This window comes from Plasmodium gonderi (genome assembly GCF_002157705.1).
Source record: "Plasmodium gonderi DNA, contig: Chr05, whole genome shotgun sequence".
NCBI classification, from domain to species: domain Eukaryota; phylum Apicomplexa; class Aconoidasida; order Haemosporida; family Plasmodiidae; genus Plasmodium; species Plasmodium gonderi.
The window spans coordinates 555,838-575,744 of record NW_021628930.1 but is presented as its reverse complement, the minus strand read 5'-3'; the positions used below and the strand labels follow the sequence as shown (position 1 = coordinate 575,744).

General features: G+C 29.1%; 3 protein-coding genes across 3 annotated transcripts; 2 read left to right on the top strand and 1 right to left on the bottom strand.

The window, feature by feature from the left end:
• Positions 1–3,103: 3,103 nt before the first annotated feature.
• On the bottom strand, positions 3,104–3,403 carry PGO_051380 (high mobility group protein B2; the record flags this gene model as incomplete). Its single annotated transcript, XM_028686516.1, has 1 exon — positions 3,104–3,403. The coding sequence occupies one exon, from the start codon at positions 3,401–3,403 to the stop codon at positions 3,104–3,106; it is 300 nt and encodes a 99-aa protein (XP_028542317.1).
• Positions 3,404–8,837: 5,434 nt separating this feature from the next.
• On the top strand, positions 8,838–10,118 carry PGO_051370 (conserved protein, unknown function; the record flags this gene model as incomplete). Its single annotated transcript, XM_028686515.1, has 1 exon — positions 8,838–10,118. One exon carries the CDS (start codon positions 8,838–8,840, stop codon positions 10,116–10,118), a length of 1,281 nt encoding a protein of 426 aa, XP_028542316.1.
• Positions 10,119–13,071: 2,953 nt separating this feature from the next.
• PGO_051360 (D13 protein) lies at positions 13,072–15,173 on the top strand (the record flags this gene model as incomplete). The annotated part of the gene is made up of 2 exons (XM_028686514.1): positions 13,072–14,685; positions 15,096–15,173. The coding sequence occupies 2 exons, from the start codon at positions 13,072–13,074 to the stop codon at positions 15,171–15,173; spliced, it is 1,692 nt and encodes a 563-aa protein (XP_028542315.1).
• Positions 15,174–19,907: the final 4,734 nt, after the last annotated feature.

Genomic DNA, 19,907 nt, shown 5'->3' with positions numbered 1-19,907 from the left:
ACGGAACATGCAACCAATGATTACAGCAAAATTAACCTTTTGAAACCTTCTTGTATATTATACATATGCTTGTTTGGACTTGCATGTATATATGTATGAAGAAAAAAACTACGTAACTTTGTTATCCTCACGTTATAATTGAAAGGACGAGGAATAAAAATAAAAAAAAGTAAAAAAAAAAAAAAAAAAACAGAAAATCAGTCCCAGACAGACCAACAGGGGAAAAACGTCCATTTTTTTTTTTTTTTCGAACACAGTAAAATAGCCCATTAGCAATATCCTCTCTATGTCAAATAGAAAAGAAACATACGGAAATTTTTTTTTGGGAATGCTTTCCATGTAGTGCAGACACGCTCATATATGTACATATACATATATTAACATCTACACATTTGTACATGAATATGACCCCGTGTTTCTAGGTTTTTTTTTTTTTTTTTCCTGTTGGAGAATAAAATATCTCAAGTTTTATTAAATCGTGTGTACTTCATAAAAATGAAGTTTTTTTTTTTTTTTTTTTTTTTTAAATATATTTTGTATACACAATTTTTGGTACATGTATTCACATACAAAACACACCACTACAAACTTGTGGAGGAAGAAGAATATGTACGACGAGTTTAGATACATTTGCTTAAGGAGAAACTACAAACGATCTTATTTTTAAATGAACAGAAAATATTGTGCCATATTCGAGAGTGCATAGTATTTTGTATAGTACTTATCGAAAATGAATTGGTTATGATCTTCTTTCATTCTACACAACAAGAATATAACCCAAGGAGCCATTCTTTTCCAGTCTACCCATGAGAGGGGTTCTTCTTAATGGTTAACTAAAATACAAAATTGTAAACAGTGAAGTGAAACAACCTGAAATACAATCAAAGATAATAAAAAAGAATAAAAACATAAATACGTATTATGGAAAAAAAAAAAAAAAAAAAGAAGTCGCTAATCCACTAAGCCACACACACCACCCGTGTGCGAATTTACTTAATCGTGTGTAATACATTTTACATATGACAAGCTAAGTTTTCACGAATAACTGACTCGGTGCAGTTACTTTACCTTTTTATATGCAATGTTTTCTACTCTCGAAAAGTTATATAAGTTGGTCAAATTTTTTTTTTTTTTTTTTGTTGTTGTTTTTTTTAAATTCCCATTTCACAAAATGAAATACAAATAGTTTTATTTTATCATAAAAGAGTATTTCTATGTGAATATTTTTTTTTTTTTTTTTTTTTGCAACGTTGTGAAAATGTTTCACACGTCAAAGAGGAAGAAAAAGTTTGAATTGCTCATGGTGTACATATAAGTTATATGTAAATTATGTTATATATACAGTTTACATTCTGTATGCATGTGTGAACATATATCGAAAATAATGAACGCATTAATTGCTCGTATGTGTTATATATATACATTTGTTAAGGCAAAGGTAATTATATATTATTACTCTCCTCTCACAAGCAAACTGTTGGAAGTTCTATTTATAATGCAGCTTGTTTTTCTTTTTTTTTTTTTTTCTAAGGTACTTGAGATGGGAAAGTGAAATGGGCGAACATCAAAATTATAGCTTTCAATTATTATTAACATTCATAAGAATATGAAAAAAAAAAAAAAAAAAAAAAATGACTAGGTTCATAACTTTTTTTTTTTTTTTTTTTTTTTTTTTTAAATTCGTTAGCTCAATTAACTTCCCCATTTTATTATTCGTAATGTTAAGTTATTTTTTATGCTAAAACTTATTTTTCAATTTTTTTTTTTTTTTTTTTTTTTTCAGTTTTAGTTCATATTCAGTTTTTATTTAGTTCGTATTCTGTTTTTATTCAGTTTTTTTTAGTTCATATTCGGATATCATTCAGATTTTTTGTGATTTGATTTTGCATCACATTTTTCTGCTTCTTCACTGAAACATATTTCGTTATTTTATTTTTTTTTTTAATATTTTCATTTTAACTTTATCATTATTTTTTCTTTACCCGTTAATGCAACCGTTTTATTCCTTAAGCACAGTTTTACACTTTTCTGTATCATTTTTGTGCATTATGTGAAACTTTGCAAATACCTTTACTTGCGCGCATAAACAAAGATGTACATTTAGGCCTATTGGCCCAAAGAGCGTTGCATAGGAGTAAAGGTTTGGGGACACACTTGCATATATAACTCGTCCCCCAAGCCGCTTGCATTTTACATGCTTACTTACACATCATGGCTGTCCTTTGAAACACACAAATAAATCCACAAACTTTTACAAAAAGAGCAAAACCAACCTTTTCTGCGAAAAAAATGCCGTTATATTGTGTGCATTATATGCGTGGTTTCACTTGTCCTAATGTAACTTTTAAAAAAAAACTTCACTGCTTTAACCTTTTAGTGGATTAACCTTTTAGTGGATTAACCTTTTAGTGGATTAACTTTTTAGTGCTTTAACTTTTTAGTGGATTAATTTTTTTTTTTTTTTTTTTTTTTTCATTCACGAAGATAAAAAAAAAAAAAAAAAAAAAGAGAGTTGCGAATATTATTACAATTGTGTATTATGGTATAAAAAAAAAAAAAAAAAAAACTTCATAAAAGCAATAATAGACATATTGTAATGTTTATATACGTACCGCTGAACACATGTGCATGTAGTTTACATACATAACGGCATATGTGATGTGTGTCTGACTGTACGCTTGTGTGGGGGTTGTAACTTGCATACTCTCGCATACATGCATAACACATATATATTGATATATGTACATACATATGCCCATATATATGCATATATAGCCATAAATAAAAATTATTCTATTATGCTTCTTGTTCACGAAGTAGTAGTAAATGATAAAAAGTAAAAAGAAAAAAAAAATTTGTCCCTTTCGATATAAGTGTGGTTATGAACACGTGTAGGTGTACATTCTTTCATGTGCATATTCATACATAACCTTTCGCTAATTGCGAAAAAAGAAGTTAATTCCTTTTCTTATATACACAAGCATATATATACGAGTTCTGCATGTTAATGCACATACGAATGTATATATGGATGTATATATATATATATATATATACATACATATGTAAACATACAGAAACGTCACAATTCGCATAACAGTTTTTAGTCTTTTTTATTTTTTCTATATTCTTCTATCTCCTTTGAGTATCGAACTTTGTCCAATTGCGCTTTTTTTTCATATGGAGTTTTCTGAGCTGCGCTTAACTTTCCCCATGCTTCCCCAACTAATTTACCGACTTGTGCAACATCTTTCGCTAGCTCTGGTTTCTCCTTGATTATCTCGAGTCTTTTGTCTTTAACATAGAACATATAGGCTGATAAGGCTCTCTTTGGAGCTAAGGGATCCTTCTTCTTTTTTTTATTTTGTTTTTTTATAACTTTCTTTTGAGTTTTGGTGGCCATCTTGTTTATCTGTCGGAAGTAAATGAATTAAGGGGGGAAAATATATATTTACATAAATGCATGTGTACATATATATATATATATATATATATGCTTAACATGGAGTAAAATATAAAAAATAAATATAGCTGACGCAATGTTGCATGCATACAATATATATATATATAACATATATGTATAACATGGAATAAATATAAAAAAAAAAAAAATAAAATAAAACTAACGCAACGTTGCATGTTAAAAAAAGGAAAAAAAACATAATTCCATGTGTATATAACATTGATACTATTTCGCCTGAACGTGCATGTAAAAAAAGATGTGATAAGACGGAACAGTAAACACCTTAAGCAATAGGGAGAAGTGAAAAATTTTGCACTACAAATTCTGTAGTGATACAAAATGTGACAACACGTATGTAGGTTATGTTTCTTAAAAAGAAAAAAAAAAATGGGAAATGTGTATATTTTTTGAGAGAACAATATTTCTTAATCTTATGAACTCAATTTAACATTGATGGAAGTACACCCATAACACAATCTAAGTAAAACGTATGAACAGCAAGGTGGGAAAAAAAGGAGAAAAAAAAAAAAAATAATAAAATAAAATAAGGGGAATTCAAAGTGACGATAATGTATATATATATATATATATATGTATATTATATAAGCAAAGTAAACAGGGAAAGCATATTTATGGAAACTTTTTTGAGAAGAATTACGAGTAGCTGGAACGATAAAATGGGATGTCAAATGTTCATGAGGAGCACATTTTGACAAAAGACAGACCATTTGAGTGCACACGATATATAGATATGAGTTTTTTTTTTTTTTTTTTTTTATATAATTATTTTTATTAACACGTTTATTGTAAATATGTATGGTTGTAAAGAAAAAAGGGGATACAATGGAGGCCAGACATATACATATTGTAAGCAAGTGAGCAGATTTAAGAGCAAAAATGGATATAGTAGACAAATTAATGTAATGAATAAATCGATTGTGATTAATTCATTCAGAGCGGTAATAGCAACGGCGCAAGGTGTGGTCATGGGAAAAATAAAAACAAAGTGAACACTGAAGATGAATGAAGCGAACATAAACATAAGAAAGGGATAAAGGGGACTATTTGGAAATGTAACAAGGGGGACACAAGCAGATTGTGGGAATCAGGAAAGGGCATGCTAAATGAAGACAATCACAGTATATGGAGTGTGATGTAAATCCCTATGTATATATAGATGAACTATATATGTATATAATTTTCCATATGGAATTCATAATGAAACAGGTTTTACATAAGAAAATATACTCCCAAGGTATACTTTTTATGCATATGAAGTCAGGCACTCATATATATATATATATATATAAAGGCTCATCAAGAATGAATCAAAATAATGAAGGAAGCAAATTTCACAACAAATAAGGGGAAAGGCAAATGAACATAAATAACAGGGGGGATGCTCTTCAAGCAAACAATTTGTATAATGAATTTTTTTTATTTGTTTATTTATTCCCCTTCTTGTTATACCTTTTCTTTTGGGACTATATTTATGTTTATTACAATTTTTGTTCCTTTGCCTTTTGGATTTACAAAGTGAATTTTTTAAAAATTTGTAGTATGGAAAAGGAAAATTAATAGGATGATATAATAAAAAAGTATTATTTTATGCGTGCCTAAGGCTATTATGCTGCAATATATATGTAATTTTTTGTTGGAAATTTCTTAAAACATGTGAGAGAAGAAAATGTATACATAATATGTATATATATATATATATATATATAAATATAACACACTATTGGTTAAAAAATAAATAAATGAATTAAACAAACATAAAGGAACAAATGACGCGAATGAAGCAAATTAATTTTAAACTTAATTTTATTTAATTTAACATGACATAGGGAAAAAGATAATTTGTGAAGATTAATGAGAACGCAAGCTTTTTCTTATTTACCCATGCATGCTGTTATTTTGCAGCACAGGAGGAAAATTAGTGCTTATTAAATCTTATATAGTAATGACTTATGGGCTCAAGGATGCACATATATAACACTCTTGGATGCATGTTTGTATATATATATGTACATGTTAATGTACGTACGTTCGCATGTACGAGTTTTTTTTATATACATATTGTGTGCATATATATTTTCCCACGTAACTTTGTAAATGAAACATGTCCTTTTACATATCAAAAACGTTTTATGCGTGAATGGGATATGAAAGGACTGCCGACATATCTCTACATGTGCATAATGATTATATGCATATTTTTTTTTTTTTTTTTTTTTTTTTGTTGTCAATATATGAACATACACATATATATATGTATATATATCAGTATATGGAATTTTTACGCTATTCAGGCATATATATATATATATATATGTATATTACGTCGCATAGGTGTATATATATCGAATAAGTAATTATTTTGCAGGCCTTAATTTTTTATTTTTCCCGATGTGAATGTGTTTATTATGCGACATGGGAGCAGTAGGTACCTATACATTCCTGTGATTTGGAAAATACCGTGCGTACATACATGTGATATATTTTTTTTTTCCCCCACCCCCCCCCTCGTGTGCGCATGCGCAAGTTGCTGCACGCATTTATATACATATATAGTACATAATATGTATATATATATAATACACAAAACTTATGTGATACATATAAATACATAATAATCGTATTTGCACACTCTTATATATGCATAATTTTATTTATTTTATTTTTTTTATTCGGCATATATGTTCCCACGCAAGTAGCGTTTACTCAAATCCCACGTACAATTTTAAAAGTCCTTTGGGCACATGGGAAGTATTATATTAACCCCTAATTTAAATGACCCTTTTCGTTCGCCTCTCCTATTTGGTATATTATTGATTAAATTGAGCTCTTCTTGCAACCATAGTTACGTACTTATTATTCATTAAGGACTTGAAAAAGATATAAGAGGTATATAAAATATATTCTATTATTATGACATATATCAAATTTGTTAAAGACAATAAATGGAGAAAACCCCAACCATGTAATTTTTTTTTTTTTTTTTTTTTTTTTTTATATCCTTGGATCTTTTGCTTTATTATTATTGTTATGAACTACAATTATTGTTTTATTTATTTATATACTTATTTATTTTATTTTTTTTATCACCATATTTCGCCTGAACAAACTAGCCATTTTTAAGATTGTTCTCAAAAAAAATTCTGAACAGATCATACATTTTTCCCCATTATAAACTGTATACCAAGACATATATTACTTTATAATTTTTTTTTTTTTTCATTTCTTTTTTAACCCTTGTGGTAACAATTGCAAGACGAAAAGGGATATAGATTCATCCCCCTGCGAGTTACATTTTTTTGCAAACTACAGTTGGTTGAATAATCCCGACAAGGGCCATTACGAGGAACATTAAAATGGACGCATACCGAAAAAAAATATATGTACATACATACATATATGCATATGCATATGCATAAATTTTTGAATTATTGTATGATACTTAGTGTGGTAAAAAAAAAAAAATAAAAAAACATTGATATCAATAATATATTCTTAACATTTTGCACGCTTATGACAAGGGGGCGGATATTATCAACTTATGAATCAACCCATAGAGACAACATCATCGCGTCTTCTTCTCTATTATAACATTTATACAAATATATAATCGATTGTGCCTGCTTTACCAGACATGAATGTTTAAAAGAATAAAATATAATAAAATGATATCAAATATATACATATGACCACCACTCATTCGCTATTTCAAAGAAAGAATATAAAATAATGCCAAATTAAATTTTAACATGTCCATAAAAGAATTAAAAGTTACATGTTAAATACTTTTCCTTTTTTTTTTTTTTTTTTTACAACACTGATTTGACATAAACAGCGTCAATGCACAGAAGTTTTTTTGCATACAAATGTACACATGTATATGTGACATGATATATACAAGCCTTATAAGGAAAAATATAATTCGTTACCTTCAAAGTAGTGAAGTGAATATGAATAAAAAGATCATAAATGTACTGGGAACTTTTTGCATATGTGCACCTCAACTCGATTAACAAAAAGGGGATATACAGACCCAGTTATAAACAAATTATCAAACGAATTTGCAGTTTAACAGAGATGCGGGGAAAAAGAAAAAATTAAACCAAACAAGTGTTTTTCCAGCTTCGCCCATTTGTGCAACCAATGGATGTATATTTGTCCTTCGCTCCATGCTAGTACATCCACATTAACAATGTATGCACATGCATCTTTTATTCATATGTCTCCAATTTGTATCAGTTAACGCGATCATACAAAACATCTCCCAGATGTAGAAAGCGTCCAAATGAATTCTCAGCAGGAAAAGGTGCAAAAAATTAGTTAAAAAGTGCACATATATATAAGCACAAATGTGTATACTTTTTAACGTGTTAGAATAATTATAATAAGGGCTTTACAAAAAAAATATTACTATTTTAAAGGAATCTTAATCGTATTATTAATATCTCCTATCATGTATAAAGTGTTTTTAATTTTTTTTTCAGTTGTAATTTCGTTTCAATCCTGTAAAGGTTATTAACATAGAAAAAAAAAAAAAAAAAAAAAAAAAAAAAACGCTAAAGCAGCATTATGTAGATGTTTACACAAAAGAAAAAAAAAAAAAAAAAAAAAAAAAAAAAAATTACTACGTTCTTCTTTCGCCATGTTCTCAAAATATTGATAAGAGTGTAATTTCTAGGTATATAATATTTATTATAATGTTTAATTGGGTATAAGAAAACTCTTTTTGTTTCATTCTTATCGCATTAAAGGAGGAGAAAAAGTAAAGCTTAAACCTACCCTGTTCTTTTTTTTTTGCCTCAGTGGTTTTGCCATCAGCCTATTGTTCAATTGCTCCGTAAAAAAGTATAAGTATACATATATATATATGTACCCAAATTGACCTAGATGCAACACACGTGCATAAGCATTTATCACATTCAACGCTGGAGGGGCCAAAAAATCATAGAAAGTAAACACTCTGAACTTCTCTAAATGCAAGTCCAATTAACTTGTGCATAAACAAATGTTCTGACTAGTTGAACAGATGCACATCAGCATGCCAAAATGAAGGTCACAAGTTTGCAAATTTAATGAATACAGAATGGCGTACAAAGGAGATAAATAAAATATAAAAAAGAAAAAAAAAAAAAAAAAAAAAAAAAAGAGAAAGGAAAAGAAAAGAAAAGAAGAAAAAAAAAATTTGTATGTGGAAATATAATAGCATTTTAATTAGAGAAAAAAAGAAAGCAGTTTTTTTTTTTTTTTTTTTTTTTTTTTTTCTTACTTTTGTCCCTTTTTTTTTTCCGTTTTCCCCAAATTAACATCATAACGCATACCAAATGATGTGCATGAAAAACTATACAATGTTCTAATCATGTTCAATTCCTTTTTCAAAAGTAGAAACAAAACAAATGAACCTTCAACTGTAGATCGAGAAAATGAAAATTCAGATGAAAAAAATTCGACAGAAATAAACAACGATCATGGTAATAAAGCACAATCTGAAATTCAGGATGAATTCACCAAGGGTAGGAGAAAAAATGAAACCCTAATGGACAATAGCATTGATAGGGAATATATCCAAAACGAGTTAACCGATGTATTTAAAAATAGAAACGATGGAATGTTAAATCAGACATCAATTGATGCTCAACGTAATAGTACTGACTTGAAATTTCTTGACATGCACGCCTCGAAAAAAGACCAAGGGAAAAACGACAAGTCAAAAATGTTTATTGATGGTATTAACGAAATAATGAATACTGATGAAAGTTCAGATTCGTATAGGAAAAGGCAAAGGGCTTCAGATGGGCATAGACGCAAGGTTAGAAGAAGGGGTGGTAGTAGTGACGGAAGTAGCAGAAGCAGGAGTAGACACAGACGAAGACATAGAAGTAGGGACAGACACAAGCACAGAAGCAGAGAAAGAAGTAGGGACAGAAGTAGGGACAGAAGCAGAGATAGAAGCAGCGATAGGAGTAGCGATAAGAACAGGGGCAGAGATAGACATAGGCACAGACATAGACACAAAGATCGGGATCGAGACAGACACAGACACAGAGATCGAGACAGACACAGACATCGAAGTCGAAGCAGGAAGAGACATAGAGAAAGAGAGGGGAGCATAAGGAGGTTGTCAAGTGGAAGATACGACAGGAAGAGCATTGGGAGTTCTATGGAATATGGAAATCATGAAAAGAGAGGAAGAAAATATGATTCTGTAGGTAGCGAAGGAATATACAACGATGGCACAAGTAATGGAAAATATGCACATGGTCAGATGAAAACTGGAGAACCTAACTTTGACAATGCACTTAACCAATATGGAAATATAGATAGCAAAAATAAATCCACAAAAAACAGTAGTAATGAAGATAATTTTTATTTAAGAGAAAAGGACAAAAATAGTAATACGGCATTACGAGAGAATGAAAATAAAAATTACAGTGACGCCTCAGATGAAAGTGAAAAGGAAGAATTATCTGAAAGTGAAATGCTAAAAAGAGTTATGGGTATAACTGAATTCAGCACAACAGATAATAAATGTCATAATCAAACGGATTTATCAGGAATTAATAGAAGAACAAAAAGGAAATATAGACAGTATATGAACAGACGGGGTGGCTTTAACAGGCCCCTATCACCCGCATTTTAGTATTTCACAACATGATTTCCTCTTCGTTTCATTTGCAATTAATGATTTGACATTTTTACATGTTTGCATTCATGTGTTCTCTTTCGTTTTCTTGTGTTTTATCCATATGGAAATTGAATTCATACGGACATTATAACTCCTCTTTATTGACATGGAAGAAACCTTATGATATTAGCTGCACACGAGCACTGTATGCCACTATTTTTATTATGTACATGTTTTTTTTTTTTTTTTTTTTTAAATTTGTAAATTTCTACGTATATTCTTACGACAGACAATATTGTATAAAGCCAAGTGACTTCACACGTGATTATTCGTTCCCTCGATGATTTGATAATTCACAATTTTTCCAGTTTTGTTTATTTTGAAATATATTCCCAGATTGAAAAAAAAAAAAATGTTATTTATTTTATATATCATTCTACACATATTCTCATAATTTCATTCATATTTATGTCTTTTTTACCAAACTATTTCAAAATTAAGGAATTTAGAAAAGGATAGAAAATAACTTTGAAAAAATGGCCATATTTTAAAATTGGTATTACACAGTAAAAAAAAAAAAAAAAAAACAGAAGCGGCACCAAACCACATGTGTAAACAATTGCTACTTTTCAAAATCTCGGATGATGTATAAGTAATAATCCTGCGGGTAAATAAATTTTTTCTTTTGTATCTCTTTCACAGTAGAATAAAATGTTAAAAAAAGGTTTTCTTAAAAAAAAAAAAAAAAAAAAAGGAAAAGGAGTGAAGTTATTTTTTCTAATCCTAATTCACACAATGCATCAAAAATAAACATGAATATATAACGGAATTTATAAGATTAGTAACATAATACAAAATTGTTAATTCTCGGTAGCAAATAGGAAACTTAAGTTGCCAGTTCTATAATAGTTTCATTTTTTACCACTTCAACATTTTTACATTTTCCTTTAGCCTTATACTTATCATGAAAAGTTTGGCTATTTTTACATATAATAAAAAATTATTCTCGAGCAAGGTAAAACTTGTGAACTATTTATTTTATTTTTTATTATTTTATTTATTTTTTTTTTTTTCTTATTCTCAAATTATGATAAATTAGCTAGTTTTATGCATTTTTTGTATGTACGAGTCAGATTTTTTTTTTTTTTTTTTTTTTTTTAAATAGCTAGCGTGGGTGGAGAGAATTTGCACACCCCTAGGTGTGTATCTTTTCCACAGATGATGTGTGTTGAAAATTTCTCGCAATTCTAATAAAGCAAATAGGGGATGACCCAAATGGAGGGAAATGTTATTATATATATTTTATGTAAACACGGTTAATTTTTTGTTCACATGGTTTATTTAACCCATTTCGCTCATTTAGCCTATTTGGTCCATTTGGCCAATTTGGCCAAATTGGCCCATTTTAATTTCCTTTTATTTTACGAATGGCACTATCCCGAACGAAGAGGAGAGGAGGGACGTGTTTAACTTTAAACCCTCATGCGTGATGATATTTGGGCGAATGATTTTGAAAAATAAAAAGAAAAAATGTTGTCGTAAAAGTGAGAAATTTTCTCTTTCTTTGCTTTTTAACAAAATATTACATAAATCTAAAAAAAAATTTCAAAATATTTTTCCCTTTTTAGGGAAAATATATGAATTACACAATTTCCCCCATTCTATATCTACTAGTTCCTTACGTTCTTACAACTGTCGTGGATCATCGCGTGCGTAGAGCATCAATTTTTTTTTTTTTTTTCTGTTTTGTTCCTTTTAATTTCCCCGCTGTACCTCAACTGTCAAGTGGCATAAAGAAAAAAATAAAAAAAAACAAGAAATTAAGAAAAAATTAAGAAAAAATTAAGAAGAAAAAATAAAAAATTAAAAAAATTATGCAGTAAAAGGGAAATTTTGCCGGAAAAAAAATTTAACAAAGAAAAAACGAAACCCAGAAAGAGCCCAAAAAAAAAAAAAAAAGTATAACAAAATAGAACAAAAAAAAAAAAAAATTAAATTAAAAAAATTTGATAAAAAGGAACAATTTAAACTAAAATTTTACGAGAATAAGAAGGAAAATATTTGCTCCTGGAATTAGTCACACACCTGAAACCTCCTTAAAAGATCCCATACAAAACAACCCCTTTTTTTCGTTCTTAAGCAACCTCGCAGAAACTGTCACATCAGTTGCACACATTTACTGGTGAAATAACAGGAAAGAAAGTGACTATTTTTAAATTTAAACACCTTTTTTATTCCACACTGTTTTAAAAATGGGATTTCCAACTTCTCCATCTTTTTCTTCTTTTAAAATTGTTTCATATTTTTTTTCATCTTTTGCGTTTTTCTCGTGCACAAAACAAGAGTTATAGGGATAAACTTATGTTTGATTCAACTGTATTTTATTTTCTACCTTTTACAAGTCGAAAATCTTTTTTTTTTTTTTTGTTTGTTTGTTATTTATTTTTTTTTTGGGTTTTTTTCTTACTCATGTTCTATTTTACACACATGTGATAATTTTTTTATTTTATTTAATTTATTTTTTTTTCTTTTTGGTTAGCACACCTGGAGCATAAGAAACTTGATGACATTTTATGATGCCTCTTAATTTTTTCTTTCATTCCCCATTCCCGTTCAAGATAATAATGGGCGTTGTAGGCATTCAGCGGGTGCGCGTATTGTTCCCTAATTTTTTTTTTATGACCTCAGCATTTTGAGTTTTCTCCATTTTGAGAAATTTCCCTGTTCTACCCAATTAAGAGCTTACCACGGGAAAAAAACTCATACATCGCACTGCAAGCGTACGTTTTTATGAACTCCCTGCTCCCTCAACACACATACACATACCCAGTAACATACACATACACAGTAACATCTTGCTTCGTGCTCTGTTCCAGTATCTGCTCCGACATCCGCTCCGACATCCGCTCCGACATCCGCTCCGACATCTGCATCGACATTTTGCACTCCAATTGCTCGGGCTGTCCCAATGGCGTGCACACCCCTTTTGAGCGAGGATGACCTTTATCGATTTCGAACAAAACAGTGTCTAAGGATAGTTAAGGGTTCATGCGAATTTGGCCAAGACAGATGTCAGTACAGCCATAGTGCAGAATGGATTAGGAGGTGTCCATATTACATTTCACTTCCATCTTACTTGAGATATATACCAGTATCATGCCCTTTTGGTAAAAGAGAAAAGAACGAAAGCGAAGAAGATAAAGAAAAAATAAAAAATATTTTTAGAAATTCCATACATTTAACAAATAAAGATGGGAGTGTAAACAATAATTTTTACAAATATATTGAAGAAAAAAATATAAATAAATGTCCTTTAGGTGTTGAATGCCCATTAGCACATACAAAAGAAGAAATAGATTATCATCCACTAGTCTATAAAACGAAAAGATGTGAATATTTTAAAAATGCTAATTGTAATAGATACTACTGTCCAAACTTACATGGATTAGCAGAACAGAGAAAAATCAAAGAATATTTTATACCATTTTCAAGCAAAATAGATATTCCTCCTTATCCTAATGTCACTATAGTTAAAAAAATTCAGTATGGATCATTCAAAGGTCAAAATCAGATAAGAAATAATACAAAGAAGACAAATTCCCTTCAACAAGGATTCAACAACTCATGCTCATTTTATTTCAATTCCACATCAAATAAGAATCAAAATCAGAATCAGATACAGATTCAGAATCTTAAAAATATCGACCCCGTTTCCATTGGGAAGAAGATGCACAAACATATTGATTTGAAACATAACTCTATAAATATCCCATGTCATGAAAAAAAATTATCTTTCCAATATTGTACAAATAATGACCAAAGGCATAGCACATGTTGTTGTGACAGAAATTTTATGACTTATGAAAATTCATTAATAAAAAAAAAAAAAAAAAATTCCATTTTTACCTATTTAAATAATTACGATGATAAATATACTTTGTATCTACGCATTCTAAAAAAATTTTTATATCTATTCGATTTAGACATCTCTGATATAAACTCGAAGGCCTCATTAAATTCTTCACATGGAGAGTTAGACGTATGTGATCATTTTTTGGATGCAAATAAAACCTTTGCAAGTGCAAAAACAACTGATAGCTGTGGTTACATGCTTACAAAAAACAACGTTCCCTCACTCTCAACAAAAGATATGGGAAATGTTCAAAAAAATTCTGATCATTCAGATTTATCAACTACTAATGAACCAGTTGAAATGAAACACAAATCGTCTGAAGAAAAAATGGACTATATATTCCTTAACAATAAGTACTGTGATATTCTAAATCATATTTTTAAAAAAAATCTGGAAATTACAAAAAATAAGATTAAGGTGGAAAATGAGTCAACAGAAATGGAATTAACAGATAATTTGCAAAAAAACAGTTCAAGTAATAATAACACTCTTCCTGTAACATTCTTCAAAAATCACACAACCCAGGAAGGAACTAATACTGCAGGAAACAACGAAACGTATGAAAGCTTTTTAAATTTACTCAGTCATGTCTTATGTTTACTTTACTTCACAACTGATTCTAGAGCGCACTGGTCCTTTGATTTGTATACGCACGAATTGGCCAAACGGGTAACTACCACAAAATGTGTATAAATAAATGAATAAGCGAATGAATAAATGAATGAATAAATAAACGAATAAATAAACGAATAAATGAACGAATAAATGAACGAATAAATGAACGAATAAATGAACGAATAAATGAACGAATAAATGAACGAATAAATGAACGAATAAATGAACGAATGAATGAACGAATAAATGAACGAATAAATGAACGAATAAATGAATAAATAAATGAATATACATAGATACATAAATGCAAGTATAACCAGATGAAACAAAATAATATTCGCATTCATTGCAAATTTAGCAGCAGAAAAAATTGCATGGGGCAAGTTATTCCTATTTAGCTGTATTCATATAACCTTTTTTTTTTTTTTTTTTTTTTTTTTTTTTCCTTTTTTTCCATTTTTCAGTTGCACTGTGAAAGTAAAAAAATGAGGAACATTAGCATGGAAAAGTACCTAACCAATAGCTTAAAGGAAATGATATAACAGAACTTGTGAAGAGCTTAGGTGGTGTAAAAGGTGAAGGAAATATATATGAAACATGTCTGTACAGAAACAAGCAATAGTCTTTCATTACAGTGTTAATGATAATATCTCATTTTGTCTATCCACCTTCTGTTGTCTACACGTGTATGCATGGAACAATAAGTAAATTGTGTCATTCGGTTTGTTTAACATTAGAGTGCTTCAGAGAAGAAGCTACACGTCTGAATGGTAAATGCAAGACATATTATCCTTACCATTTAATAAAAACCCTATAGGCAATTCAATTCATTAGTACTTTTTCTAAATCGCGCTTTTTATATATCCCCCCCCCCCCACACACACACACACACACACACGCACACACACCCTATCTTATTACCCTCTATTGGGGTTAACATATTTTTATGAAAATTTTTACTTGTGTATGCATGATCTATTGTTTCTGTGTGCAATCATTTGTCTCCTCTCTGTTCATGTATATTTTTCTTTTTTTCCGGTGAGGGAGAATTCCCACTGATTGCGCACATTTTTTCATAAGATTGGAGTGGGGTATACATTTCTTATGAAGCTAGCAAAAGTTTTGACACTAAATGCTCGTGAATATTTTAACTTCGACCTATGGAATAGGATTGCTAATTAGCTGCATGTTTTTTTGTCTGTGAAAAAACTTTTTTAATTGTATTTGTATTTATGTTGGTTTGTCACACTTTTGTGTTGCTTTTTCATGTATATCTTTTTCCATTTTTTTTTTTTTTTTTTTTTTTTTTATGTATATTTTCTACGTTCAAATGGATCAAATTGATTATTTACAATGCATTAAATTTCCAAGTTTTTTTTCATAGCTGTTTTTAATGGGAACACTCTGATATTGCATCCATTTCTCAAACTTGATTTTTTATATTTTTGAAAAAATAAAAATAATTCGTAATATTGTTAACAAAAAATCACATTTAACAATTTTTTTAAAGATATTAAATTGTTTTAGCACGCGTGAAAAAAAAAAAAAAAATGTAGTAGTTACTCTGATTCAATTCATATTTTGAAGAAAACTGTTTAGTGTATCATTTTAGTACCTTGAAAAAAAAAAAAAAAAAAAAAAAGCCTTTCCCAAAAAAAAAATATCACATCCTATTTGGTGTTTTTGTTAATCCTAGTTTTCAAATAAAACGGCAATTAAAATTTGCGTCTTTCATTTTGAATAGGTACCTTTTTAAATATATCGTTCGTGTGTTATACCCTGTGCGTACATGTGCAAACGTATTTTTATATTCACACTGACTAAAACAGATATAATATCCCCTTTCATCATTGACACGAATATTTGCCTATTTTATTAACTAGCAAAAGGGGAGTAGGGGAAAAATGCCAGACCTCATGAATATCTTCAAATAGTGACAAATCAGTGGCATGATGATGGAAGGAGAAGGTTAAAAAACTCATAATTTCGTCTTGCCAGTTTTTTTTTTTTTTTTTTCTTTTTTTTGATGAGCTGTAGATTTTTTATTTTTGGAAAGAATCACATAGCTCCGGTAGTGGAATGCACACGCCATTAAAATGTTGCAATCCGAAAGGTTATGTTTACAGTGGTTCACATATACACATATATAATATATATATATATATATATATTACATATGTGTATGTGTGTTTTTTATGAAAAGATATTCCATACTTTCATATTTTCACCTTTTTGGTGCGCATATATATATGTGTACGAGTGATGTGTATACGTTAACGTAGCTCCACATGAAATATCCAGTGAATTACTTAAATATGTACACTTATAGAGGAAAAAAAGGGATTTGGGGAAATTAATATATATTTTTAAACCCTATTTTGCATATAAATTTAGGAATGCACAATGATATGTAAAATGTGAAACCACAGTAACTATGTATATGCGTTATGGTACATTTGAGTTTAATATCTTTGTTCTACCAACCCACAAACTTGAACTAAGCGTGTTTAGGTATTTTCACCTGAACGGTCAGAAATTTATAGGCAAAACTTCTATATCGTATGAACAAACGAGGAAAAAAAAAAAAAAAAAAACTATGCTCTAACTGCATAAGAAATAAAAAAAAATAAAATTCAAACCTAATGGTAGCAGCACTTTTGAAATACGTTTTTCTTTGCTGAAATGTAGTTCTTAACGGCTAACAAATGTAAAAAAGGGAGAAAAAAAAAAAAAAAAAAAAAAAAAAAAGTACCTGTTATGAATACATACCAATGAATATACAAAGGTACATGTACATATATATGAACGTGTAAGGTGTCCGAAAAGGTTGTCCTTCCCAATGATGGACCCTGGTTCAGTAGTGATGTCATGTTGATTCGTGCTACATCTTATATATTGCTCATTTCGGTGCTGAAATAATAATTTTTATATTCAAAATTTTGCAAACATGTATGATCGAAGTAAAAGAGGAAAAAGAAAAAAAAAAAAAAAAAAGGAACTACCTCTGATGACCAGAAAAGAGCAAAGTATTATACACATGTAACATATATATGTTTGTTTATGAAACACCTGTACCATGTGCAGTTTCGTTCGTGGAAAAAATCGAGCAGGTATGCAAAAAAAAAAAAAAAAGAAAGCTGTCCCGAGGGTATGTAAAAAGCGTGAGACCAGTTTTACACACGGACATGGAAAGGAAGGGGATATAGTAAATTAAAAAATTAAATACTAGGAAATAAGAGAGCACTAAAGTAATATCAGTTTTTAAACCTTAAACATGGTTGAGACGTGGTTGGAACGCGGTTGAGGAGTGGTTGTAGTGCTATCAAAATGGTATTAGAGTGCTGTTATAATGTGGTACAATATTTATAAATTCCATCTTGAGGGTCATTTAAAAGTAACAAAAAAATGTGCATGTATGCAACACGTGTGCAACAGTGTAATAGAGCGTATATATTAAATGTACCTAATACACGTTTGGATTTGGTGAGACTATATGAAAAAGTTTATGTAAAAATTAAAATAGTTGCGCTTTTAAACCTTATATAACATTTTCACACACATTACATTTATTGATAAAAAAAAAAAAAAATGTTTTGGAGGTAACAAGTTCCCATATGTGTAGTAATCCCAACGAGCAAAAATAGTAAAAAAAAAAAAAAAAATTATTACATTTTTTATAGTATGCGGTGCATAAGGATAAGGGTGTAAAAACGGTAAAGGCAAAGAGGTGAATAAAAAAAAAAAAAAATAAATAAATAAAATGGATAACAAAATGGATAATAAAATGAATAACAAAATGGATAATAAAATGAATAATAAAATGAATAACAAAATGAATAACAAAATGAATAACAAAATGAATAACAAAATGAATAACAAAATGAATAACAAAATTGATAATAAAATGAAATGAAATAGGACGATGTAAAGTAGAAGACATAAAATAGAAAATGTGAAACAGAATGAATATGAACAGAGTGATGTACGTGGAATGGAATGAAAGGTAAAGGCACTTTGAAATGTATGACAAGAATAAAAATTTTAATTTGCATAGCTTGAATTTCGCAAGTCCATCTTTTCACATATATGTGAGGAGTGCATACTCCAATCATATGCGTACACCCCAGGCGAATATTTTTTTACACGCACTTTTTTTTCATGATCATATTTCTCGTGACCATTTTTTTTTTTTATACGTACATTTTTCACCCGAACAGTTTCGTGCTTTTTATGCGACCAAGGTTTATTTACGCGTACACTTAAAGTGTATATATATAATATTTGCGCTCACATTTTATTGCGTACATTTTTATACTTTGTGTGGCACTTTGCCCCTTACCCACTTATGTCATCACATCACGCTCATTTTTATCAGTCCCTCCTTTAACAGTCTTTCATACCACACCTGCTTTATCGTAATTATATTTTTAAACCCTTTTATTACCCCACCAATTGTGTACATATATGCATACACATACAAATGTACATATACATGTAATATGTAATATGAACAAATATATATGTTATATTCATTTGCATAAACACTTACAAAAAAAAAAAAAAAAAAAATATATATATATATATATATATATATATATACATGCACATATGTATACATTTCATTCCTTTTTTTTTTTTTTTTTTATTTTAAGCTTCTTCTCGTCATGATTGAATTTTTTTTTTTTTTTTTTTTTTTTTTCTTTTTTCTTTCCCTCTTCCACTTTTTCAAAAAACATACACCACGTATTGTACCACATATGCTATATTTATGTTTTTGTGAAAAATTTACTTTATGTACAATTTTATGTCACTTTTTTTTTTTTTTTTTTCACGCAGACTTGAGAATCGAAATCACAAACCTAAAAATTTGAATGCTGTGTTTACATATTATTTTTGACTCTTAAAAAGGAACTTAAAAAAAAAAAAAAAAAGCATATATATATACATATATATAATATATACACAAGCATATATATACACAAACATATATACACAAACGTATATACACAAACGTATATACACAAACATATATACACAAACATATATTTATACATACTATATACATTGCAATATATGAACAAAAAGGAAAACCCCCCACCCCTTCCCTTCACTCCTCTTACCCCCCAAAAGAAACAATACATACATGAATGTTTTTGCATATACATTGCTTAACGTATACCTGAATTTAATTTTTACTGTGCTTTTCTAAATTTAGTAAATTCAAATATTTGCGCGCAATTTCGAAAACACGAGTATTTATACACATATTTTTGCAT